Raw genomic sequence first — 26,047 nt, 5'->3', positions numbered from 1 at the left:
AAAATCTGCCACCTCAGAAAAAAAACAGGAAGTGGAATTTCTCAGGTTTTTGCCTGCTATATAAGTTATGTTATACTCACAGACATAATTCAAACAGTTTTAGAAACTTCAGAGTGTTTTCTATCCAATACTTATAATAATGTGCAAATATTAGCAACTATGACTGAGGAGCTCGCCGTTTACAATAGGCACCTTTTCATCCAAGCTACTCAATACTGCCCCTGCAGCCTTAAAAAGATAACCAGCCAGCTGTATTTTGATATTGTCGTCATTCAACCATGACTCCATGAAGCATAAGATGTTACAGTTTTTAATGTCCCGTTGGTAGTTTAATCTTCCCAATAACTTGTCCAATTTATTGTCCAACGATTGCATATTTGCAAACAGAGTTGAGGGGAGTGGGGGTTTATTCGATCGCCGACCTATTCCTCAGAAGGCAGCCTGCCCTCCAACCTCTCTTTCTCCACCTCCTCTTCACGCAGATCACTGGGGTTGGGGCCTGTTCCCTAGGGAGCCGTATATCTTCTGCCTCGGGCTCGTCAGAGTTGTGAAAGAAGAAAAAGGATTCTGCTAGTCCGTGGTGAGTAATCGCAGTCCTGATGTCTAGAAGGTATTTTCGGTCATAAGAGACTGTAGCGGAAACATTATGTACAACAATAGTAAAAAATAAGTTACAAACAATGCAGATAAACAAACAAAAAAACACAATCGGCGCCATTTTAACAATCTATGGCCACATATTGAGGTTTGCCTACTGTAAATACAGTGTATTCAGACCCCTTTAATTTTTCCACATTTTGTTACGTTACAGCCTTAATCTATAATTGATTAAATTGTTTTCCCCCTAATAAATCTCCACACAATACCCCATAATGACAAAGTTTGTGGACATTTTTGCAAATTTAGAATAAAAAGAAAACTGAAATAATACATTTACATAAGTATTCAGACCCTTTACTCAGTACTTTGTAGAGGTACTTTTAGCAGCGATTACAGCCCCGAGTATTCTTGGGTTTGACGCTACTGTCATGGGTCCTCCTGGCACCAGAGTGCGGATGAGACCGCCCTAGAGACTTTTATTGGACTCAGGTGTGTCTTATTATTTCATGATTGTGTCCTTGTTAAAGAGGTGTGTTTTCTGTTGTCCATTGCAGGAGCTTGAATTGTTTACCGTGTGCGTTCGTTTCCTATTTTCGAGTCTTAGTTTTTGTTGTTTGTTCAAGTGTACTGTGATCCTGTGGCAACTGTTTTAAGTATTAAGTTTATCCTTAATCATTAATTCCTCGTCTGGTCTCTTCTTTTCACCTGGGTCCAACCTTACCACATCACAGCTACAAGCTTGGCACACCTGTATTTGCGGAGTTTCTCACACATTTTTCTGCAGTTTTTCTTAAGCTCTATCATGTTGGATGGGGATCGTCGCAACACATTTATTTTCAGTTCTTTCCAGAGATGTTAGATTGGGTTCAAGTCCAGGCTCTGGCTGGGCTACTCAAGGACATTCAGAGACTTTTCCCGAAGCCACTCCTGCACTGCACTCTGGAGTAGGGTTTCATCATCAATGATCTCTCTGTACTTTGCTCCGTTCATATTTCCCTTGATCCTGACTAGTCTCCCAGTCCCTGCCGCTGAAAAACATCACCACAGCAGGATTCTGCCACCACCATGCTTCACAGTGGGGATGGTGCCAGGTTTCCTCCAGACGCGAAGCTTGGTATTCAGGACAAAGAGTTCAATCTTGGTTTCATCAGACCAGAGAATCTTGTTTCTCATGGTCTGAAAGTCCTTTAGGTGCCTTTTGGCAAACTCCAAGTGGGCTGTCATGTGATTTTTACTGAGGAGTGGCTTCCATCTGGCCACACTACCATAAAGGCCTGATTGGTGGAGTGCTGCAGAGATGGTTGTCCTTCTGGAAGGTTCTCCCATATCCACAGAGAAGCTTTGGAGCTCTGTCAGAGTGACCATTGGGTTCTTGGTCACCTCCCTGTACAAGGCCCTTCTCCCCCGAATTGCTCAGTTTGGCCTGGCGGCCAGCTCTAGGAAGAGTCTTGGTGGTTCCAAGCTACTTCCATTTAAGAATGATGGAGGCTGCTGTGTTCTTGGGGACCTTCAATGCTGCAGAAATGTTTTACCCTTCCCCAGATCAGTGCCTCGACACAATCCTGTATCGGAGCTCTAAGGACAATTCCTTCGACCTCATGGCTTGGCAAGACAAGAAGTTTTAAGTGCCTTTAAACGTAGTAGGTGCCAGGTTCTGCCCAATAGTTTCCCGTGTGTATCAAGAATGGTCCACCACCCAAAGGACATCCAGCCATCTTGACACAACTTTGTGAAGCATTGGAGCCAACTTGGGCCAGCATCCCTGTGGAATGCTTTCGACACCTTGTAGAGCTGATACCTTGACCAATTGAATCCAAAAGTGGGAGTGCCACTCAATATTAGGAAGGTGTTGTTCAAGATATCATGCAAATGTTGCAGGTCTGTGGAGTTCCCTACATTTGCTATAATAATCTGTGCAGAATCTCGAACAGCATTGATCAAACTTGCATTATGTACTTTTAATGTAATCTCAACTGCAATCCAGGTCATTTGGTTGTGCCATTAGATGATGTCACCATTGTTGTTGATTCTAAGCAATGTTGTGCTGCTATTTTTATTGACTTGGCCAAAGTTTTTGATACGGTACACCATTCCATTCTTGTGGGCTGGCTAAGGAGTATTGATGTCTCTGAGGGGTCTTTGGCCTGGTTTGCTAACTACCTCTCTCAAAGAGTGCAGTGTATAAAGTCAGAACATCTGCTGTGTCAGCCACTGCCTGTCACCAAAGAACTGCCCCAAGGCTCAATCCTAGGCCCCACGCTCTTCTCAATTTACATCAACAACATAGCTCAGGCAGTAGGAAGCTAACCCTGATTCAGATGACCATCCTACCCATGCTAGATTACAGAGACGTAATTTATAGATCGGAAGGTAAGGATGAAGGTAAGGCAGGTAAGGTTGCTCTCGAGGGGCTAGATGTTCTTTACCACTAGGCCATCAGATTTGCCACCAATGCTCCTTATAGGACACATCACTGCACTCTATACTAAACTGGCCATCTCTGTATACCCGTCGCAAGACCCACTGGTTGTTGCCTATTTATAAAACCCTCTTAGGCCTCACTCCCCCCTATCTGAGATACATACTGCAGCCCTCTTCCTCCACATAAAACACCCATTCTGCCAGTCACTTTCTCTCCTGATTTCCTCACTTCTGCACTGATGTAAAAACTCAGTTGAGGAATTGTACTTACACTGTCGCTTTCAAGCTTGGTCATGATGACCATGATGACCAACATTACAGCAGTGATGGGTTCAATGAAGAAAAAAGAAGGAAAATTTCAGTTTACGTTCTGATTCAATTGAATTTAAATGGAAATGACCCCAAACCTGCATCACCATTTGTCAAACCCCAAGTCATGGTGATAGTGTCAAATAGTGGGAGTGCTCCTGTGGAGAGGACATATGCTGGCATAGCCATAATCTACCAGTAATATAACCCAGATTCTAATCTTAACACAGCTCAGGGTTTACGTCAGAAGAGACCACTGGGTGACATGTCATCTACTGATTAGAAATCCTACAGGGGAGGGAGTGTGTGTGTTTGTGTGTGTTTGTGCTTGCGTGTGCACACACGTGCAGGGGCAGATCAGTGCAATGTCAGAGCAGAGGCCATGTTGTCCGACCTCGTTTTATGAACGTTACAACTGTAAAGCCTTCCAAAGGCTAGAATCAGGGCCAGAGCTGTGTGTGTCTGTCTTCCCTCTTCTGTTTCTTCCCTACCTCTTCTCTAGGTCCCCAAAACACACACATCCCTGGGTCACTCATCTTTTCAGTTCGCTGCATCTAGCGACTGGAACGAGCTGCAACAATCACTCAAACTGGACAGTTTTATCTCAATCTCTTCATTCAAAGACTCAATCATGGACGCTCTTACTGACAGTTGTGGTTGCTTTGCATGATATATTGTTGTCTCTACCGTCTTGCCCTTTGTGCTGTTGTCTGTGCCCAATAATGTTTGTACCATGTTTTGTGCTGCTACCATGTTGTTGTCATGTTGTGTTGCTACCATGCTGTGTTGTCATGTGTTGCTGCCTTGCTATGTTGTTGTCTTAGGTCTCTCTTTATGTAGTGTTGTGTTGTCTCTCTTCTCGTGATGTGTGTTCTGTCCTATATTTATATATTTTTGATTATTTTAATCCCAGCCCCCTTCCCCGCAGGAGGCCTTTTGCCTTCTGGTAGTCCGTCATTGTAAATAAGAATTTGTTCTTAACTGACTTGCCTAGTTAAATAAAGGTTAAATAAAATATTTAAATCATCCTCTCTCTTCCTCCTCTTTTCTCCTCCTCTTTCTCTTCCCTACCTCTCCTCTCTCTTGCCCTCTCTTCCTTCCTTCCTCCACCTCTTCTCCTTTCCTCCTCTCTCTCCTCCTTCTCTCACCTCTACAGAATAGCAGGGTGGGTAGGCGTGCCACTTATTACCTAGCTGGTTACCAAAGTTGGGGATCAATGAAAACAGGATGACAAATGGAACCCCCCCCCCAGGACAGCGCTTGGCCATCTGGCTATCAGAAGGCTCCCTGCTAGGACAAGACAGGAGGACAGGCCCTTGTGTCTCCTCACTCCTCCCTTCCTTCAGGGCTGTTTAGGATGATTAGGATCATTATGAGGATCTTCTGCTTTATGCTTTTTTTCTTATATGCAGCATATAAATAAGATAGTTTGGAGTCAAGGGGGGGGGGGGGGGGGCCTTATTATATATATTTTGGGAAACACAGACTGAAAGGGGGGTAGGGAGTGGAGCATCCTTTCTTTGTTATTCTTGGTCTCATCTGTTCATCATTATAATGGATGACTAATGAATAGTCCCAACTCGTCTTGCTCATCCCAATAAGATTAGGGTAGCCACATTAGCCTGAAAAGATGAACTTGACAGACACACACCCATATGTGTAGCAGCTTAACCATATATCAGTATATATGAATGTTGGGCTGGTTCAGAAACACCTTGAGGGGTGCGTTAAAGCTGAGCTCTGCGAAGGTTAAACAGCGCCACTGGTCGCTTTAGGTGCATTTATTATTGTTTTTGTTTTGTTTTTGGGGAGGCGATTATTCAGCAACGTAATAAGAAAACACCGTAGTACATCCATCGTGCGTGCAGTAATGTGCAATTATGTCCGTGGGAATAAAACAGTGTTTGCTGTTTGGTGTAACATATTTGTTGTTATAATATCGCAACTGGATGTGGCAAAATCAGTAGTAACCTCATAAGCTAAAGCACATTTTACAGTTAGCACACATGAAAAATACTACAGTTTACTATAGAGTACTAACTACTGTGGCAGACCAGAGGGTTTGACCAAGACGTTTCCACAGATCAGAGACAGATTCACTGTAGTACTTTTGCTGAGGTTCTACAACAACAACAAAAATATGCTAAAACACTACAGTGAATACTTATACCATAGTATACTATAGTATTTTTTTCATGTGGGAGGTTGTATCAGAAACACGCTGATAGATGCTTCAAAGCAACAAAATACTCATCTGAGAAGAACTTCCAGAACCACTTGAATGTTACTTTAAAGCAACTGCAGGAAGAGAGGTTACATATATTTTTGTCAGGTTTAATGAACTGACCCCAGTGCAGTGCTATAGGGCAGGAAGAACTAAGGCTAAAATCAATCAGCTGAATTGTATCAGTGATCAATCAGTGATCAGACTGTAGAGAATATATTGATCATTTAGAGTGGGATGGTGCTTGATAAGAGGAGGAGAAAGAGGCGAGAGAGGGGACGGAGGGAGATAGGGATAGAGATAAAGGTTGACATACAGAGATAGAGGGTAATGGAAAGAGAGAAAGTGGTAGAGGTGAAGAGAGAGAGTGAAATAGAAAATGGGATATTGAAAGCGTAAGGGAGGAAGAGGGGAAAAGAGACAGGAAGGTTATGAAAGCAAGCTATCAGGGAGGCCCTCCTCCCTTCTCGTTCCATTCTCTCCTCTTTTCCCTCTCTCCCACTTGCACGTGGATCAGGGAATGCTGTTGTTTCATGTTGAGGTGACCTATTTTTGAATTCGTGAGAGAGCGCACACATCAGATGAGACTGCAGTCAAAGCTATAGATGGTCGAGATAAACAAACAGACTGTGATATCTCCCCTCGTGTGTGTGTGTGTGTGTGTGTGTGTGTGTGTGTGTGTGTGTGTGCGTGCATAGGGGGTATATTTTTGTAGGAATATTAAGGTGGCAGTGTCTCAAGGGGGGCAGTGGTCTCCTCTTCTCTCCTTTCACAGAACACAGCATTTAAGGAAGTACATTTAACTCTGAATGACCAGTGTATTGTACTCCAAACTGTTATGTTTAAGATATACCATAGTGTTACAGTTTGACATGATAGAAAGTAATATAAATTGCTTTGAACATGTATTTGCTGTTCTGTCTCTGTACATGCATTACCTTCTTGTTCCTCTCTCTCTCTCTGTGTTTCCAGACTCCAGGTCAGGAGGTGTAGTGGAGATGCAGCCCAAGAAATAGGGAGATTCTGGGGATGAGAAGTCCCTGTTCTCTCCCTGTCTTCCCCAGAGAACCAGGAGAACACTGGAACTCTCAAACAGGTAAAGGTCAGTGTTTGGTGTTTGTCTGCCATGTTAACATTCGATTTAGAAGAAAATCAATACATAACAATTTGGTGGGTGCTTATATTTGTCCTATTTTACACATGTACAAGTGTGTATTAATTGGAAATGTGTTTTTTGCATATCCCAACTACATTATCAACAGCAACCCTGGAGCAATTAGGGGAAGTGTCTTGCTCAAGGACACAACAACAGATTGTTCACCCTGTTGCCTCAGGGATTGAAACTAGTGACATTCCAGTTACTGGCCCAATGCTCTAACCATTTTGTGAGTGTAAACATTGAATTTTTTTTTGAAATCAACAGATTATGAGTAGACTTTGTCTTTGTTTTGTTTTGTTTGTTTGTCAATTAGGGTGTGCAGGGTGAATACGTGGTCTGTCATACGATGATTTGGTAGAAAGCCAATTTGACATTTGCTCAGTAGATTGTTTTCACTGAGGAAATGTACGAGTCTGCTGTTAATGATAATGCAGAGGATTTTCCCAAGGTTGCTGTTGACCCATATCCCACTGTAGTTATTGGGGTCAAATTTGTCTTCACTTTTGTGGATTGGGGTGGTCATTCCTTGGTTCCAAATATTGGGGAAGATACCAGAGCTAAGGATGATGTTTAAGAGTTTTAGTATCGCCAATTGGAATTTGTTGTCTGTATATTGTCTGTATATTGAGAATGAGCAGAGAGATAAAGTTCTGCTCCCCATCTTGTTGCAGCTTCAACCCTATGGCTCCAGTTTGTGTGGTGATAGTGGTGTGTGGTCTTCACAGCTGCTGTCCTTTCCTCTTTCCTCTGTCTCCATTACCAGGTTTCGCCTCTCCTGCTGTCCCCTGTCACTCGCCTCAAATGTTCCCTCTCCCCAGCCCAGCTGTCCCCTTCTCTCACAGGCTTCTGTGTCTCTCTCTGTCCTCTGCCTCTCGTTGTCCCTCTCTCCGTTCCCTCCTGTCTCTCTTCATACACTCTCTCTGTCCTCTACCTCTCGTTGTCCCTCTCTCCGTTCTCTACATACACTCTCTCTGTCTCTTCTACCTTTCTCTTTTCCATGTGTCTTCCTGCACCGTCTCTCTTTCTCTTTCTGAAAAGAGAGGTAGAGAGCGAGAGAGGGAGAAAGAGAATGAGCAATGGAGAGGGAGAGTGGGCTGTACTGCTGGGACTTAATGAAGCTAATGGGCAGAGTAAACACACCATTGACCTAAAGTGGACAGATTTGTGTATATTCGTTTGTGCGTGCCTGTAGGCTCTGTGTGTTTGCGTTCATGGCTGTGTGCGTGTGCGTGTGCGCGTGCGTGTGCGTGTGTGTGTGTGTGTGTGTGTTTAATGGTGGACGCTTGTTAGGTCTTAGCTCTGTCTCATAAATCCAGTTATAATAGGGAGTTATGTGTCTGAGTGATTTGCAACCTGCTTCCTTCTATTGTTCTGGCCAACACTGGGACTTATCTCTCTCTCTCTTTTCTCTCTATCTCTCTCTCTCACACACACAACACTCCACCTCTCTCTCTCATCTCTCTTTCTCGTTCTCCATCTCTCTCTCTCACACACACACACGCACGCACACACATGCACACACACACACACACACACACACACACACACACACACACACACACACACACACACACACACACACACACACACACACACACACACACACACACACACAGACCAGACACACTGACCACAACTTTCCATCTTGAGTTCTATTTTTAGCACTGAGAGTTGCTGATGCTAGCAGTAGGAATGTGCCATGTCACAGAGTTGAGGTTAGTTCAGCTCACTCCCACCTCACTCCCTGTTACCAATACCTTTGGAGAGTGGGGAGTTCCTTTATTTGAGAAATATTGTCTGGAAAGAGGAGAGAGAAGGAGGGAGAAAGAGAGAGAGGGAGGGAGAAAGAGAGAAAATGGGATGGAGAGAGCAGGATGAGATGAAAGAAGAAATGGTGGGTCAGATGAACTTTCTTCATTATAAGTATACTGACCCTAGTGTGTCTCAATCTCTGTCCATCTCTCTCTCTCTCGGTCCATCTGTCTGTCTATCTGTCTCTCTATCTCTCTCTCTGTCCATCTCCCATCCCTCTCTCCCATTCTCTCTCTGTCCATCTCTCTCTCTCTCTCTCTCTCGCTCTCTCTCTCTCTCTCTCTCTCTCTCCAGTGTTCACTCATTTCTCTAATTGCTTTTCCATGGCAGCTCACACAGCAATAAAACTAGATTTGTTTAGTTCATAGAGGCCGGTGCGGAACACACACACACACACACACACACATACACAAATACACACCCATTATTCAAAAATGTCCACTCATGCAGTCTGTGTGCTCTAATTCTGTGCAGATGGACGTTTATTCACAGCTGTGTGTGTGTGAGTGTATGTGTATATGGTATGTGTGCTTGCATGCGTGTTATGTAACTCTACTCCCTTTCCTCTGGGTTAATTAGGTTCACATATCTCTTTTCCCGCTCTCTTTCCATCCCCTTCCTTCCTCTATCCCCCCCGCCCCCCCCATCTCTATTTCTTTCTCTCAATCTCTCTCCTGTCGCAACTGTAGTTCCTAAATTATAACCTGTTTTGTCATGAAAACAGTCAGTGTTATTTTTATTTACTTTTCAGGGCAGCTTCCGGGGAGGTATTCCAGTCCCATAGGCCTGAGCGCACACACACACACACACACACGCACACGCACACGCACACACAAACAAGCATATGCACAGAGAGATAGAATAAAGGAGAAAATTACATGAGAAAGGAGAGTGGAAGGGATTTTGGTATATGAATGAAGGTTTTTGATTGATTTCTGTAGGCTGATGGTAATCAGTTCAATTACAGATGGATATATTGTATCTAGTCCCCAGTTCTGCGGGGTGTTTAACCACCATATCAGGATGAGTGGATAGAGAGGCTTACTGTGGTATAATCCACTTACCATCTATGGTTACCACAGGCTTTGATTGGGACAGGATTTGTCACCAGGGTCTGAGGGGGTTAAAGCTGATTAAAGGGATGCTGTAGATCACCCACAAAATAAAAGGTAGAGACAGTCAGAGGTAAACTGAGAACGAGAGAGGCATGGAAAGGGAGAGAGAGAGAAAAGAAAGATGCAGGAGAGAGCATGCAGACAGGATTAAAAAGAGGAGGGAAGTTGGGGGATCTCTGTGTGTGTGTGTATTTGATTTAGTATTTTCTATGGATCCCCATTAGCTGCCAAGGCACAGTGTGCCAAGGCAGCAGCTACTCTTCCTGGGGTCCAACAAAACATTACAATACATTCACAGATTTCACAACACACTGTGTGCCTTCAGGCCCCTACTCCACCACTACCACATATCTACAGTACAAAATCCATGTGTACGTGTGTGTAGAGTGCGTATGTTACCGTGTGTGTGTGTGTATACATGTTTCTGTGCCTGTTTGTGGGGCTTCACAGTCCCTGCTGGTCCATAAGATTTATTTGTATTTATTTTTTAAATCTAAGTTTACTGCTTGCATCAGTTACTTGATGTGGAATAGAGTTCCATGTAGCCGTGGCTCTGTGCTCTGTACTGTGCTCCTCCCATAGTCTGTTCTGAACTTGTGGACTGTGAAGACACCTCTGGTGGCATGTCTTGTGGGGTATGCATGGGTGTCCGAGCTGTGCGACAGTAGTTCAAAAAGACAGCTCGGTGCATTCAACATGTCAATACCTCTCATAAATACAAGTAGTGATGAAGTCAATCTCTCCTCCACTTTGAGCCAGGAGAAATTGACATGCATATTATTAATATTAGCTCTCTGTGTACATCTAATGGCCAGCCGTGCTGCCCTGTTCTGAGCCAATTGCAATTTTCCTATGTCCCTTTTTGTGGCACCTGACCACATGACTGAACAGTAGTCCAGGTGCGACAAAACTAGGGCCTGTAGGACCTGCCTTGTTGATAGTGATGTTAAGAATGTAGAGCAGCACTTTATTATGGACAGACTTCTCCCCATCTTAGCTACTGTTGTAACCATATATTTGGACTATAACCGTTTACAATCCAGGGTTACTCCAAGCAGTTTAGTCACATCAACTTGCTCAATTTCCACATTATTTATTACAAGATTTAGTTGAGGTTCAGGGTTTAGTGAATTATTTGTCCCAAATACAATGCTTTTAGTTTGTAACTAACTGCAGCTCTTTGTTAAGTGTTGCAGTGATTTCAGTCGCTGTAGCAGCTGACATGTATAGTGTTGAGTCATCCGTATACATAGACACACTGACTTTACTCAAGGCCAGTGGCACGTCGTTAGTAAAGATTGAAAAAGTAAGGGGCCAAGACAGCTGCCCTGGGGAAATCCTGATTCTACTTGGATTATGTTGGAGAGGCTTCCATTAAAGAACACCCTCTGTGTTCTGTTAGACAGGTAACTCTTTATCCAATATAGCAGGGGTTGTAAAGCCATAACACATACATTTTTCCAGCAGCAGACAACGATCGATAGTGTCAAAAGCCACACTGAAGTCTAACAACACAGTCCCCACAATCTTTTTAGCATAGATTTCTCTCAGCCAGTCATTTGTGTAAGTGCTGTGCTTGTTGAGTGTCCTTCCCTATAAGCATGCTGAAAGTTTGTTGTCAATTTGTTTACTGTAAAATAGCATTGTATCTGGTCAAACACAATTTTTCCCAAAAGTTGATAACAGGCTGATTGGTCGGCTATTTGAGCCAGTAAAGGGGGCTTTACTATTCCTAGGTAGCGGAACTACTTTCTAGTAGGCTTAAATTGAAAATATGGCAAAAGGAGTGGCAATATCGTCTGCTATTATCCTCAGTAATTTTCCTTCCAAGTTGTCAGACCCTAGTGGTGTGTGTGTGTGTGTGTGTGTGTGTGTGTGTGTGTGTGTGTGTGTGTGTGTGTGTGTGTGTGTGTGTGTGTGTGTGTGTGTGTGTGTGTGTGTGTGTGTGTGTGTGTGTGTGTGTGTGTGTGTGTGTGTGCGCGTGCGCGCATATTTGTGAACGCGAGAGAATAAGAAAAAGCGAGGAGAGAATTGGAGGAAAGCTGAGTGTGTGTGTGTGAGAAGTAGGGGGGGGCCAGCAAACAAAGTGAGAGAGCAGAGGGAGGAGGGGAAAAGTGGAGGAGGGGAAGGAGGCGGAGCTAAGACAGACAGCAGGGAAGGAAGAAAAGCAGAGTAGGGGGAAAGAGAGGAGAAGAGATCAAAGGGGAGAAGGAAAGAGTGCTTCCTTTTAAAACTCCTCACAGTGGTCTGTGGAATAAAGGAAAGTTAGAGGAGAACGAGAGAGGAGAAACAGAGAGAAAGAGAGGAAGATTTGAGTTAACGAACTGGGACCATAGTGATTTTCTTCAGGAGAGACGGAGACAAGTGGAGGCAGCAATGCAGGCGTTTCACTGGGGTGAGTGTGTGTGAGCAAGCCACAGCGTGGTTCATGATCAAACTTACTCTGAAGTGTGTGTGTGTGTGTGTGGGTGTGGGTGTGGGTGTGGGTGTGCTCACATGCATGAGTGTATGCTTAGGAAATATTTGACGTTTTCTCTGTTTAGTCAATCAAAGTTACCAATTGGAACTTTAGGCCCTCGAGGCGGTGTGGGAAAGCAGTTCCATCAATGGAAGGTGTGAGGTGATAATGCTATCCCACATTTTCCAACTCCAGGTATATAGACCATAAGAAAATCACTACGAGTGTGTGTGTATGAAAGCTCGCCTACCTAAACAGAAAGACAGAGCGTTACAGGGTAGGAAACCACTCTAGAAATGCCACAGTAAGCCAGGCTGTTTTAGCTAAATGCAGCCTGGCTTACTGGCAGTACAGGCTGACTCCAGATCAGTTCATACTGGAGTTAATATCGGGACAGAACAACAATAACTACAACTCTAAACTGACCGCCAGGCAGTTGCTAGGTTTTTTTCTGAGGGCAGTTCCATAGTAACTGGATATTCTGATGTGTGGGTGAGTCTTAAGTCAAGGGTGGGTGTTTGGGGTGGTTTAAGGGCTAAGGTGGGGGGGTTGCGTCAAAGTTTTGAGGAGGGGTGAAGTGGGAGTTTAGGTTGATGGGACTCAGGACTTTGGGATAAGGATGGTTTTTGGGGGTGAAATTAGGTTTTGGCAGCCTGTGAATTGTAGTTATTGGATAATTGATATTCAGAAATTGGCTGTAGATTATTGATCTGTGGTCTATGTTACTGAGGTTTTGGATAAAAACCTGTTACCCTTCTGTCTGACAGCTTGCCAGGAGAAAGGAGTTATTCAGTCTGTACACAAATACACACAGTACACATACACACACACACACTAAACTAACCACTATGTATGAGGAGCAACAAGTTGCAAACACAAACACACACACACACAGTTTGTCTTGGTGAGAGAGTAGAGCACAGAAGTGGTTACTGTTGTGTAGTTGTCTCTTTTTAATGAGCTGTTTCTTCATCACAGGAACATTGTCATTTTTCCTCAGTGTTGTTACGCAGGATGTGTCAGCACATATGTTTACAGACTCTATGCACTGCAGCTATCTCATGTAGCCTGGTTAAACCAAACCCTAACAACAGTGATTCCGTTTGGAATCTAAATTCAGCTCAACTTCATATTCTCGATTTTTGTTTGGCCACAACGTTTATGTTGATGATCTATCTGAGACATACAGTACCAGTAAAAATGTTGGCTCACCTACTCATTAAAGGGGTTTTCTTTATTTTTTACTCATTTCTACATTGGATAGTAATAGTGAAGACATCAAAACTATGTCTTCACTAGAGAATGCCGAGAGTGTGCAAAGCTGTCATCAAGGCAATGGGTGGCTACTTTGAAGAGTAAAAAATTGTAACACTTTTTTGGTTACTACATGATTCCATATGTGTCATTTCATAGTTTTGATGTCTTCACTATTATTCTACAATGTACACTGTAATTGTCTAGACTGGTTAAACTGTGATAAGGGTAATGGCATATTTCACTTTGTATGACAACATGTCAGGATAGAAACAAAGATTGGTTTCGAGAATATCTGAGAGCGAGAGAGAGAGAGAGAGAGAGAGAGAGAGAGAGAGCCAGACAGACAGACTGAACAGTGGAAGAGGTGGAAAGGATGGTTACCTCATATACTTTGGAACAGATGAGGTACTGTAAATGTGTGTCTCATGCTGCGGGTCTCGTAACCCTTTCCACATTGACCTAATGTTGACTCACACTATAGGTAGCCTAGCAGTTAAGAGTGTTGGGCCAGTAACCGAAAAGTTGCTGTTTCCAGTCCCTGAGCCGGAAATGTGACATATAACATGATGCATTTTTCTGTCCTTCCCAAACCTTCATAACATCTCCTTTTCTCCTTTCCTATTCCCTATTTTCCCTCCTCCCCTCTGATTCTCTCTCTTCTTTCTGTTGACCCGTGTGCCAGGCCTTTATATAAGGTTTGAGTGAGAGGGGGGGTGGAGGGAGGGGAGTAGAGAGAGGTGTGTGAGAGAAAGAAGAGCTTAAAGAGAGGGCAAGAGAGCTCATTAAAGTAGGTTTGGTCTCAGCTCACTGTGCTGAATCAGTGTTTTCCACACCACTCTGTTCCCCCTCCATCCCTCTATCCATCCCCCCATCTCTCAATCTCTCTGGCAGCTAGAGTTAAAGTGACAGAACACTGTCTGTCTGTCTGTCTGTCTGTCTGTCTGTCTGTCTGTCTGTCTGTCTGTCTGTCTGTCTGTGGGTCTGTCTGTCTGTCTGTCTGTCTGTCTGTCTGTCTGTCTGTCTGTCTGTCTGTCTGTCTGTCTGTCTGTCTGTCTGTGTGAGTATCTGTGTGAGTTTCTGTGAGTCTGTGTGTGTGTGTCTGTGTGTCTGTGAGTGTGTGTGTGTGTCTGTGAGTGTGTGTGTGTCTATGGGTCTGTGAGTGTGTGTGTGTGCGTGTATAATCCCTTTTGTACTTAGGTGGTTTCCCCCTACTCACTCAGACTCTGGGCTCTATTTTAATAAACCTAACACAATGGGAAATCTTAGCGCTGGTGGTAGCGCTATAGGTTCGGGCGTGTCCAAAATATTTTTTGCTATTTTCACAGCCGGAATTATGATCACAGTAGCTGGCAGTGGAGCTAAAGGGCTGGGTTTTGATGAATTAACAAGTTGTAAGTGTGTCGAGGCTTGACCCTTCACTGGTCAATCAGTACTTGCACTATGGCTAAATATGCGGTTGCTTTAAGTTGTGTATTTATGGTATGTTATATATTGCGTAATCATCAACTCCAATATGAATGTTAGTCTGTTATAGCTTAGTTTTTTAAATAGCCTGCAGAAACTAAATTACAAAATGTACTGTATGTAGGCCTATCCCATCTTTGCTAAATATTTTGAACATATTTACAGTCCACATTGTAAGAAGCCTAATTGCATGGCTTCAATATGGAAAGATATTGTTAAACAGCATCTAAACTGATATAGGGGCTAGGCCTACTGTAAATTGCATTGTGTCTGCCATGTCTGAGCCATGGACATGCCAAACGTTGTTAATAAGCTAGATTAAATTCACTAATAAGGCTTAAAAAGAGAGTGAATAATTCAAATCAAATTCTAATAAAAATGTTAATCTTAAATATTGCCAGACAGGTAAATTGCCGAATCTGGCGTAAGGGGTGGGAAATGCCAGTCTGGCAGTTTTTACATTACAAAATTGCAAACGAATGTACGTTTGACACTTGCGTCTCCTTAGCGCCATCTGAAAATAGAGCCCTCTGTCTCTCCATGATGAGTTATCTTGAATTATACATTCTAGTTATCCTGAATTACACACTGCCTGGCACAGTTGGACTTAGGCAGCACTTCTTATGTAACAGCTGGTGTGGAATTCATTTGTGTGTGTGTCTGTGCCTGTGTGTGTGTCTAATCCTACCAACTATGCATTCTGCTTGAAGTCAGCAACGAGGAAACTACTAATGATTAATTGGATGACAGTTCAACTGTCTCTAACATAACTTTAGCTTTGTTGAAATCTTGACTGCCGAGCAGAAGCAGACAACATTTTGAAGCTCTGTGATAGTGTGACCTAGTTTCTCCTGGTGAAGCCTAGGTGTGGTAGTTATCCTCTCCCCAGAAACAGGGTGCTATTACTAGGCTTACCTATCCTCTTTCTGCCCCCCTCTCTTTTTGTTGCTTCTTTCTCTCTAGTTTTCTGAGCTCCTCGACAATTATTGCCAGAGCAGTCAGAGTTGGTTGTAAAACTCAACACAACAGACCCTAAGGGGATCATCTTAACCAGAATACAATACTGTGAGCTACTTGTCCCATTGGTTTACAGCAACAAAACAACACAGTGTAGCTAAGGCTTTTGTTCCAGACCAGTACCAACACACTGGATTCAACTAAACAAGGGGAGGCGTCAAGGGGTTGCTTTGGGACTGGTGTCTGATGGACCGTAGTAGGCTGGCAGAGTGGTGCCGAGTCTCTCCACACACCCACAACCACCACCACCAGCGGTATTCACATTATCCCTGTCTGCCTGTCTGACCGCGAGCCGCAACCCCCCCCCCCCCCCCCCCCCACACACACACACGCAAGTGTCTGTCTGTCTGACCACCGGCCACCGCTAAATAACCATTAGTGGTTGGAAATTCTAAAATTTCCGACTGGACTTTGAGAGCAAGATTCAACTCAGCCATTTCCCCTCACATACTTCCAATGCCTTCCCTCCCAATTCCCAGACCTGCTGACTGAGGACCAACTGTCTGTTTACCTCATCTGTCCAGAGCTGTCTCCTACTGTATACCATATGCCCTAACCCACAGAATAAATACAATAGAATAGAATAGAATAAAGTGGAATATAATTGAATAGATCATAGTAGAGTAGAATAAAGTAGAATAGAAGAGTAAGCATGAGTTACACTGGGAAGATATGGAGCCAGTACTGATATTTTTTGCTATTAGACAAAAGGGTTAGCGATATGTGTCTGATATTGTATGGATGTTTTTAAATAAACAAGGCTTCTGATGGAGCACCTCCCTCTCTCTTTCTCTTTTCTCTCGCTCAAGTTTTCACACTCTATATTTCTCCTCTCCTGGCATTGTTCTTCTCCTACTCTGTTACTCTTTAATTCTTCCTTCCTTCCTACCTGTATGTTTCTGGCAGTGTATGATTCTCTAAACTGTTTAACACAGGGCGTTATTAAGCAGGGATTGTAGCCAATACCTGATTAATCAATCCCTGTAGCGATTATAATGACCAGCCAATACCTGATTAATCAAACCCTGTAGCGATTATAATGACCAGCCAAGACCTGATTAATCAAACCCTGTTGTGACTATGATGACCAATGCTGCATACAACCACCATTGTCTCACTGTGTAACTTTGGTAGCATCTTAACACTCCTGTTATGCCCATACAGTGAACTCTACCTGCTGTGTGTGTTCCTGTGTGCATGCGTGTGTGATTCAGTCTTCAGCCCTCTCTACAGTCTGGCCATAATGGAGCCCAGATGCTTTGAGATGCTAAGGAGCCAACCTCCCCCTGTCAGACTGATACACAAACAGACACTGACTCACACCCCGACTCACTCATTCACTCTCTCTTTCTCTCTTTTTATTATTTTACCTATTCCCGGTATCTTCTTTCATTCTTTCTTTCTTTTGTTTTTCTCCTTTTCCTTTCTTCATTCACTTATTCCCACCCTCCCTCTCTCTATCTCGTTCCACCCCGGGCATGAAACATGTAGGCCTCTCTGGTGCCATGGCAACCAATCCAAACAGAGAGAGCAGCTGAAGTCTGCAATAGCAACCAGTTGGCCATAAAATAAAAAAAACGAAACTGGCTTTTGTTGCCAGTCTCTAGCTGTGTTTGATCTGTGTGTGTGCATGTGCATGTTCATGTGCACGTGCATGTATTCTGTGTTACAGCATAGAAATCCTGCTTTAATGAAGTGGGTCAGTACCTGGTGGCAGCTAGGTACTTCCCAAACTAAACAAGGAAAAATTGGCTAACACAGAAGCCGACTGGCAGCCATAGTGGTTAGTAAGAAATGGACACACACACACACACGCTACAGGTCTTCAAGCCATGTGAGGGAAGGTGACAGAGACATCAGACAGACAGTCACTGTGTAGGAATGTAAGGGCAATTAAAAACTAAAACTATGTTTTACAGTGCCTTCAGAAAGTATTCATACCTATTGACTTTTTCCACATTCCTGAATTTAAAATGGATTAAATTCAGATTTTGTGTCACTGGCCTTCACACAATCCCCATAATGTAGAATGATGTTTTTAGACATTTTTACAAAATAATAAAAAATGAAACTTTGTCCTAGACTTGGCACTCCGGTACCGCTTGCCATGCGATGGTGACTTTGGATGGTGTATCATACACCCAGTCACTACAAAGATACAGGCATCCTTCCTAACTCAGTTGCCGGAGAGGAAGGAAACCGCTCAGGGATTTCACCATGAGGCCAATGGTGACTTTAAAACAGCTACAGAGTTTAATGGCTGTGATAGGAGAAAACTGAGGATGGATCAACAACATTATAGTTACTCCACAATACTAACCTAAATGACAGAGTGAAAAGAAGGAAGCCTGTAGAGAATAAAAATATTCCTAAACATGCATCCTGTTTTGTAAAGAGCACTAAAGTAAAACTGCAAAACAATTGGAAAATAAATTAACTTTATGTCCTGAATACAAAGTGTTATGTTTGGTGCAAATCCAACCCAACACATCACTGAATATCACTGTTCATATTTTTAGGCATGACCTACAAAGCCCTTCATCACCTTGCACCCCCCTCTTACCTCTCAAACCTTCTTCTCCTCCATCATCCCACACACGCACTCTGTTCGACCACAGCAGGCCACCTTGTCATCCCCAGGTAGAAGCTCCAGAACTTTGGCGACAGGGCCTTCTCCAGGGTTGCTCCTAGGCTCTGGAACTTATTCCATCAGTGACTTGGATTCCATCACTATCTTTCAATCCCTCCTAAAGCCCCACCTCTTTGCCAGTGACCTCACAATATGATATGATCGCGATACTTACAGTAGGTGTCAATACTATCCCTCAACGTAACCAAGACTGAGGAGATGATTGTGGACTACAGGAAAAGGATGACTGAGCACGCCCCCATTCTCATCGACAGGGCTGTAGTGGAGCAGGTTGAGAGCTTCAAGTTATTTGGTGTTCACATCACCAACAAACTAGAATGGTCCAAACACACCAAGACAGTTGTGAAGGGGGCATGACAAAGCCTATTCCCCCTCAGGAAACTAAAAAGATTTTGCATGGGTCCTCAGATCCTCAAAAGGTTCTACAGCTGCACCATCGAGAGCATAACTGCCTGGTACGGCAACTGCTCGGCCTCTGACCGCAAGGCACTACAGAGGGTAGTGCGTACGGCCCAGTACATCACTGGGGCTAAGCTACCTGCCATCCAGGACCTCTACACCAGGCGGTGTCAGAGGAAGGCCCGGAAAATTGTCAAAGACCCCAGCCACCCCAGTCATAGACTGTTCTCTCTACTACCGCATGGCAAGCGGTACCGGAGTGCCAAGTCTAGGACAAAAAGTATTCTCAACAGTTTTTACCCCCAAGCCATAAGACTCCTGAACATGTAATCAAATGGCTATCCTGACTATTTGCGTTGTGTGTTGTCCCCCCCCCAACCCCTCATTTACACTGCTGATACTCTCTGTTTATCATATATGCATAGTCATTTTAACTATACATTCATGTACATACTACCTCAATTGGCCCGAACAACCAGTGCCCCCCGCACATTGGCTAACTGGGCTATCTGCATTGTGTCCCACCACCCACCAACCCCTCTTTTACACTACTGCTACTCTCTGTTCATCATATATGCATAGTCACTTTAACCATATCTACATGTACATAGTACTTCAATAAGCCTGACTAACCGGTGTCTGTATATAGCCTCGCTGCTGTTATAGCCTTGCTACTGTATATAGCCTCACTACTGTTATTTTTCAGTCTTTTTACTGTTGTTTTTATTAATTGACTTACCTATTGTTCACCTAATACCTTTTTTGCACTGTTGGTTAGAGCCTGTAAGTAAGCATTTCACTGTTGTATTTGGCGCACGTGACAAATAAACTTTGATTTGATTTGTAATACGATATGTCTATTGCAATTCTCTATGATTCTATATGTATTGCTATTCGATGCTGCAATTTTATTGCGATTAGATTTTCCAACATATTGTTCACTATATGTCTGCTTGCAGAGAGACAAGAGAGAAAAAAAATGTTGGAAACATGTTGGCTCACAATTTAACCCATAAGAGTCTAAGCTGGGGGGGTACTAACCTATATGGAATTGTTTTAAGAAGGTCATACCTAGAATCATGCAATTTCATTTTGAATTTTAAGACCCCTTGAAGTATAAAAATGTGTATAAAAAAATGATTTGCTATTAGCTCATATATTTGCTATTAGCCCATAACGCATTAAATAAGAGATTCACTACATGGAACAACAGATAGTCACAACAAAAAATCTAAATGTTTGTTCTGATTTCTGTCCAATATCTGAGAGGTCAGGAAACATTTGTTGTTTTTTTAACATGTATTTAACCCCTTATTGTCACTAAACAGTCACCATATACAGTACCAATCAAATGTTTGGACACACCTACGGTACTCATTTAAGGGTTTTTCTTTATTTTTACTATTTTATACATAGTAGAATAGTGAAGACATCAAAACTATGAAATAACACATATGGAATCATGTAGTAACCAAAAAAAGTAATGACTCGCAAAAACCGTGACAGCCACAGTTTAATTGTGAAGATAAGTTTAGCGCCGCCCTAAAAACCCTATGCAAATTGACACAAACCTTCAACTGGTATGTGATGAGACATTATATAAACTCTTCAAAGTGTTTTATTTACATTTTAGAGGTGATAAGTTGGACAAATCGGGGGGAAAAGCAGTTTCCCCACACAACATAGCTCCCCCTATCACTATGATGGGAAGCTTTCGCTTCCCCACTCGCCATTTTTTTAAAGATCCGACGGAGCTCCATTGCCTTCTTCAATCATGCAGAGATGGGCAGTATGAAGGTCTCGTCATTGATTTTGCTGGAAAGGGAAGAAATGGTGCTTTACAATGGTATTAATATTACAGTTGACCTTGAAGTATTACGTTTTTGGGGCGCTAAAATAAGGTCAAATGTACGGAACAGCGCAATGTACTAAAGTCGTTAGCTACCGTTACTTGCATGGTGGAGTATTTTGTTAAGACATGTAGCTAGCTAGCTGGGTAAACGTTTGATTATGTGTAACTCTGTGTTGTTGTTTTTGTCGCACTTTATCTTGGCCAGGTTGCAGTTGTAAATGATAACTTGTTCTCAACTGGCCTACCTGGTTAAATAAAAGTGAAATTAAAATAATTAAAAATATACATTATATTAATAGCAGGACACTGTAAAGTCCATTAACCTTCTGAAGAGTATGAATTAGCTTCTTTGAGAAAGTTTGAAACCTAAGCAAGCTACCTACACATTGTTTGAAGTACAATAGACCAACATAGCTACTGTAGTAGGTCAAAGCTGTGTGCTGGAAAACCTTGATAGAGCCTGGGGGAAGTACTGTAGGTATTGTGGTGCTCATCTGATGTAAACTTTCTTAATTTTTTCAACTTCAGACCAATGCCTAATTCTCACTTAAAACATTGTTTTTGTGTTAATGGTACATTATACAACATTTCCACATGCAAAGTCTGATATTTTTTTTGCAACTGAAAGGCTGTCATTGTAACCTGTAATGCGGCCTCTGACAAAAGGTCTGGACCTTAATGGCACAGGTGGTGTGCTTGCATAACTGAGAGAATTTGATCACTAAGGCAGTTACAGAGATACTATTATTTCTTACATTTTAAAATATCTTGATTGGCACAATGAAATGTGGGGTTCTGACCTTAACAAGTAGCCCAGGACCAGTGGAAGCAAATTAGCACCATAACATCAAAGATCCACCACCATGTTTTACAGTAGGTATAGGGTTCTTTTCTGCTCATGCATTCTCATTTCGATGCCTAACACACCACTGGTGTGCATGAACAAAGAGCTCTATTTTGATGTCATCCAACCAATGTAAATGCCTGGAGTTTGCTAAACGACTTTGGTACTTGGATCTGGAACCGGTGCTTTGGTCAGATGACATGAAAAGAGAGCTTTATGGCCATGCACACCAGTGGTGGATTTGGCGTCAAAATGAGAATGCTTGAACACAAAATTACCCCCTTCACCGATCCTGCTCAGTATCTGTGTGCACACCAAACACTAAGCAAACAGGAGTAAGTCTGAAGTGTCCTTATTCCCAATATATTTGGTATCTCTGCTGCACCTCTTTCTTTCTCTGTCTGGAGCAACGTAGACATTCCGAAACTCTACAAAGATTCTGTTAGATTCCAGATATCAGATATCCGGAATAATCCTTTCCTCCCCGTGGCAACCCTGGCCTTACTAACAGACTGGATCAAACCTACTTATAACGGGATTATACTTCCCAGTCACGGATCCCATTCCAGTCACGGATCCTATCAGGGTAGAGGTAAAGATCCTCTGTCACAACACTACCCCTCAGTCTCATCAACTAGATATTAGAAAGACAGAGGTATCTGGAACCTAATTCCTCTGTTCCATCTCCTCAGTCATATGTCAGATGAGAGAAGGTCTTCAAAGATGGGGAATAGAGTTGCACCACCAAACAAACTCATGTAGCACGTTGGTTTACAGTGCTGAAATAAGGGGTAATCACAGTGAATTAACAGGCAAATAACGACAGGGTAACAATACAGTAATAGCCCATTCATAGTTAGTATCTAGCAGCTAAATAACAATATTAAGGGTAACACATTTTCCTGGTTGTTATGTATAAACAATTATTTGTTACTTTAGAACTACAAGTATTAGAGGGTAAGAAGCACAACTTATGTATTAAGTATTCAAGGCCATTTCACCTGAACCTTTATAGAAATGCTTTTGATTTGATCTGAGAAAAGACATCATAGACCTACTTAGACTGTATGTAGACCAACCACAAACATACCTTTTGGGTCTTTTTCTCCTAGTTATCCAGTACTTACAGGTGATGTGCAAATAGTCAGTTGTTACTGACTGTAATTATTAGGTTCATTACTGGTTCTTCATTCAGTATAACTAGGGTGCTTCAGCACTGTATTCTAAAGCAAAAACAAAAAATATGAAAACATACTTTTCCGTGCTATTTGTTATTTTTTATGCCTGCTTTTTGTGATTGAGAATCGCTCTTGGGTGGATGGCTTTGGTCTGCAGTAACGTCTGATCAGCAGCCTGCACTGTGCTTTCTCTCCTCAGTCTTCTTTGATGCTTGCTGAGGAGAGTTATGTATTGTTTAAAAAGTTTAGAACACGGAAAAGTTGGTGATGTATTAGTACTGCGTTAAAATAGTTATACACTATGTGATGCAATGCTAGGTTGTTTAGCTAGGCTAGCTATGGTTGAAGTCGGAAGTTTACATACACTTAGGTTGGAGTCATTAAAACTCGTTTTTCAACCACTCCACAAATGTCTTGTTAACAAACTATAGTTTTGGCAAGTCGGTTAGGACATCTACTTTGTGCATGACACAAGTACTTTTTCCAACAATAGTTTACAGACAGATTATTCCACTTATAATTCACTGTATCACAATTCCAGTGGGTCAGAAGTTTACATAACTAAGTTAACTGCCTGTAAAAAGCTTGGAAATTTCCAAAAAATGATGTCATGGCTTTAGAAGCTTCTAACTGACATAATTTGAGGAAATTGGAGGTGTACCTGTGGATGTATTTCAAGGCCTACCTTCAAATTCAGTGCCTCTTAGCTTGACATCATCGGAAAATCAAAAGAAATCAGCCAAGACTCCAGACTTCTGGTTCATCCTTGGGAGCAATTTCCAAATGCCTGAAGGTACCACGATAATCTGTACAAACAATAGTATGCAAGTATAAACACCATGGGACCACGCAGCCGTCATATCACTCAGGAAGGAGACGCGTTCTGTCTCCTAGAGATGAACGTACGTTGGTGCGAAAAGTGCAAATCAATCCCAGGACAACAGCACAAAGGACCTTGTGAAGATGCTGGAGGAAACAGGTACAAAAGTATCTATATCCACAGTAAAACAAATCTTATATCGACATAACCTGAAAGGCTGCTCAGAGAGGAAGAAGCCATTGCTCCAAAACCGCCATAAAAATCCAGACTACAAACCGGTTTGCAACTGCACATGGGGACAAAGATCGTACTTTTTGGAGAAATGTCCTCGGATTTGATGAAACAAATATAGAACTGTTTGGCCATAATGACCATCGTTATGTTTGGAGGAAAAGGGGGGAGGCTTGCAAGCCGAAGAACACCATCCCAACCGGGAAGCACGGGGGTGGCAGCATAATTTGATGGGGGTGCTTTGCTGCAGGAGGGACTGGTGCACTTCACAAAATAGATGGCATAATGAGGATGGAAATTATGTGGATATATTGAAGCCACATCTGAAGACATCATTCAGGAAGTTAAAGCTTGGTCGCAAAAGGTCTTCCAAATGGAAAATTAATCAAATCACACTTCCAAAGTTGTGGCAAAATGGCTTAAGGACAACAAATTCAAGGTATTGGAGTGGCCATCACAAAGCCCTGACCTCCATCCTATAGAACATTTGTGGGCAGAACTGAAAAGGCGTGTGCGAACAAGGAGGCCTACAAACCTGACTCAGTTACACCAGCTCTGTTAGGACGAATGGGCCAAAATTCACCCAACTTATTGTGGGAAGCTTGTGGAAGGCTCACCGAAACGTTTGACCCAAGTTAATCAACTTAAAGGCAATGCTACTAAATGCTAATTGAGTGTATGTAAACTTCTGACCCACTGGGAATGTGATGAAAGAAATAAAAGCGGAAATAAATCATTCTCTCTACTATTATTCTGACATTTCACATTCTTAAAATAAAGTGGTGATCCTAACTGACCTAAGACAGGGACTTTTTACTATGATTAAATGTCAGGAATTGTGAAAAACTGAGTTTAAATGAATTTGGCTAAGGTGTATGTAAACTTCCGACTTCAACTGTAGCTACCAGAAGCCTTGTTTTGTGGTTGGCCCACATACAGTATGATGTAGTTTGTCAAACGTTTCTGTTGAATAAAAATGATTTCTACATTCTATATGAGTATACAGTTTTATTGAGAACAGGTGAAATGGCCTTGAATATTTACTACATAGTTTGTGCTTATTAGCCTCTAGTATTTATAGTTCTTAAGTAACAAATACTTGTTTCTACATAACAACCAGGAAAATGTGGCACCCTTTATAATGTTATTTAGCAGCTAGATACTAACTATGAACGGGCTATTACCCTGTCATTACTGTGTTATTTCTCGGTCGTTTCCTGTTATTTCCCTGCCAATTACTCCTTATTTCATCAGTGAAGTGCAACCCAAAATCGTTTGGCACTTTGCTTAATGTTTAAAGTGTTTTCTATAAAAGAATACTTCTATAATACTCATACTTGAAAATGTGTTAAACTGCTTTACATAAGCTTCCAAAGAAAGAGAGACTTGAATGTTTTGTCGCATGTTTTTGTGTCATGCTTCCAAATCACCCTATGCTAGTTGCCTTCATTGCCTCTGAAGCAAAGGAGCGCTCACCCACTTTCTCAGCATGTTTTGGAGAGGAGAAGGTGGAGGGGCTGTTGAATTTTTGCTTAGTTTGACTAGTGAAAGAGAAGGGGGCAGGGAATGTGTGTGTGTGGGAGGAGGAGTTGCATGCGAGGGAGGAACTTCATAACTTTAGAAATAAGCAGTGAACAACATCAGAGGGAAATTAGATCTGGGGCTTTGTATCCCAGAGCAGCAGGAACAAAACCAGGCCCCTGGAAGTCAGGGAGGAGAGAGTAGGGAGTCTGCCCAGCTACGTCCCACTCCTGCTGGGGTCACAGGGTTAGGGCTGGGGGGATCACCTACCATCCCGGATGGTCTACTAATGCCATTATCCCAGGCAGAGTAGACCTTGGCTGGGGCTGAGGGGAGGGGTGGGGGTGGATGGGGGAAGGTATATGGAGGACATGATCCATGGTGATTCTGGTCTGGGAAATGGTAAACTTCTTGCATAACACACACACCGCTGAGTTTTGCTTGCATCTTCATATGTGCGCGCACACACACACACACACACACACACACACACAAACAAACACCTCCAGCGGAGAATCATTGAGGTGTTAGAGAGTGACCAGTAACTGATAGAGTTGTTGAACAACCCTGACACTCCTCGGTTAGTACTCCCTCAGAAGGTGTCCTCCTCAGAACCTAGGAGTCCCCAATTCCTTTCGCCTTCTCTTTGTCCTTATTTCTCCACCTATATTTCCTCCCTCTCTCTCTGCTACCTATCCTTTCTCTGACTGTTGGCT

At 42.7% G+C, this 26,047-nt stretch overlaps 1 protein-coding gene across 7 annotated transcripts in view; it reads left to right on the top strand.

Annotated features, from left to right (window-relative positions):
* Nucleotides 1-26,047, top strand: part of LOC110502653 (leucine zipper putative tumor suppressor 2 homolog) — a 100,358-nt gene that overhangs the window by 57,912 nt on the left and 16,399 nt on the right. For 2 of the 7 annotated variants that reach the window (XM_036960332.2, XM_036960331.2), the window contains 2 exons: nt 483-580; nt 6,527-6,650. Coding sequence is in view for 1 of the 7 variants with exons in the window: in XM_090217198.1 (XP_090073324.1) it covers nt 8,569-8,607 (39 nt within the window). In the remaining 6 variants the exon portion in view is untranslated. Of the gene's footprint in view, nt 1-482; nt 581-6,526; nt 6,657-6,856; nt 6,940-8,506; nt 8,608-11,759; nt 12,036-26,047 lie in introns of those variants that run through there. The other 5 variants (XM_090217196.1, XM_021580862.3, XM_090217197.1 and 2 more) reach the window with 5 other exon arrangements.

Source organism: Oncorhynchus mykiss, chromosome 23 (assembly GCF_057628025.1).
Source record: "Oncorhynchus mykiss isolate SJ-2025 chromosome 23, ASM5762802v1, whole genome shotgun sequence".
In the NCBI taxonomy this organism is placed as follows: domain Eukaryota; kingdom Metazoa; phylum Chordata; class Actinopteri; order Salmoniformes; family Salmonidae; genus Oncorhynchus; species Oncorhynchus mykiss.
This window is presented reverse-complemented; position numbering and strand designations above follow the sequence as displayed.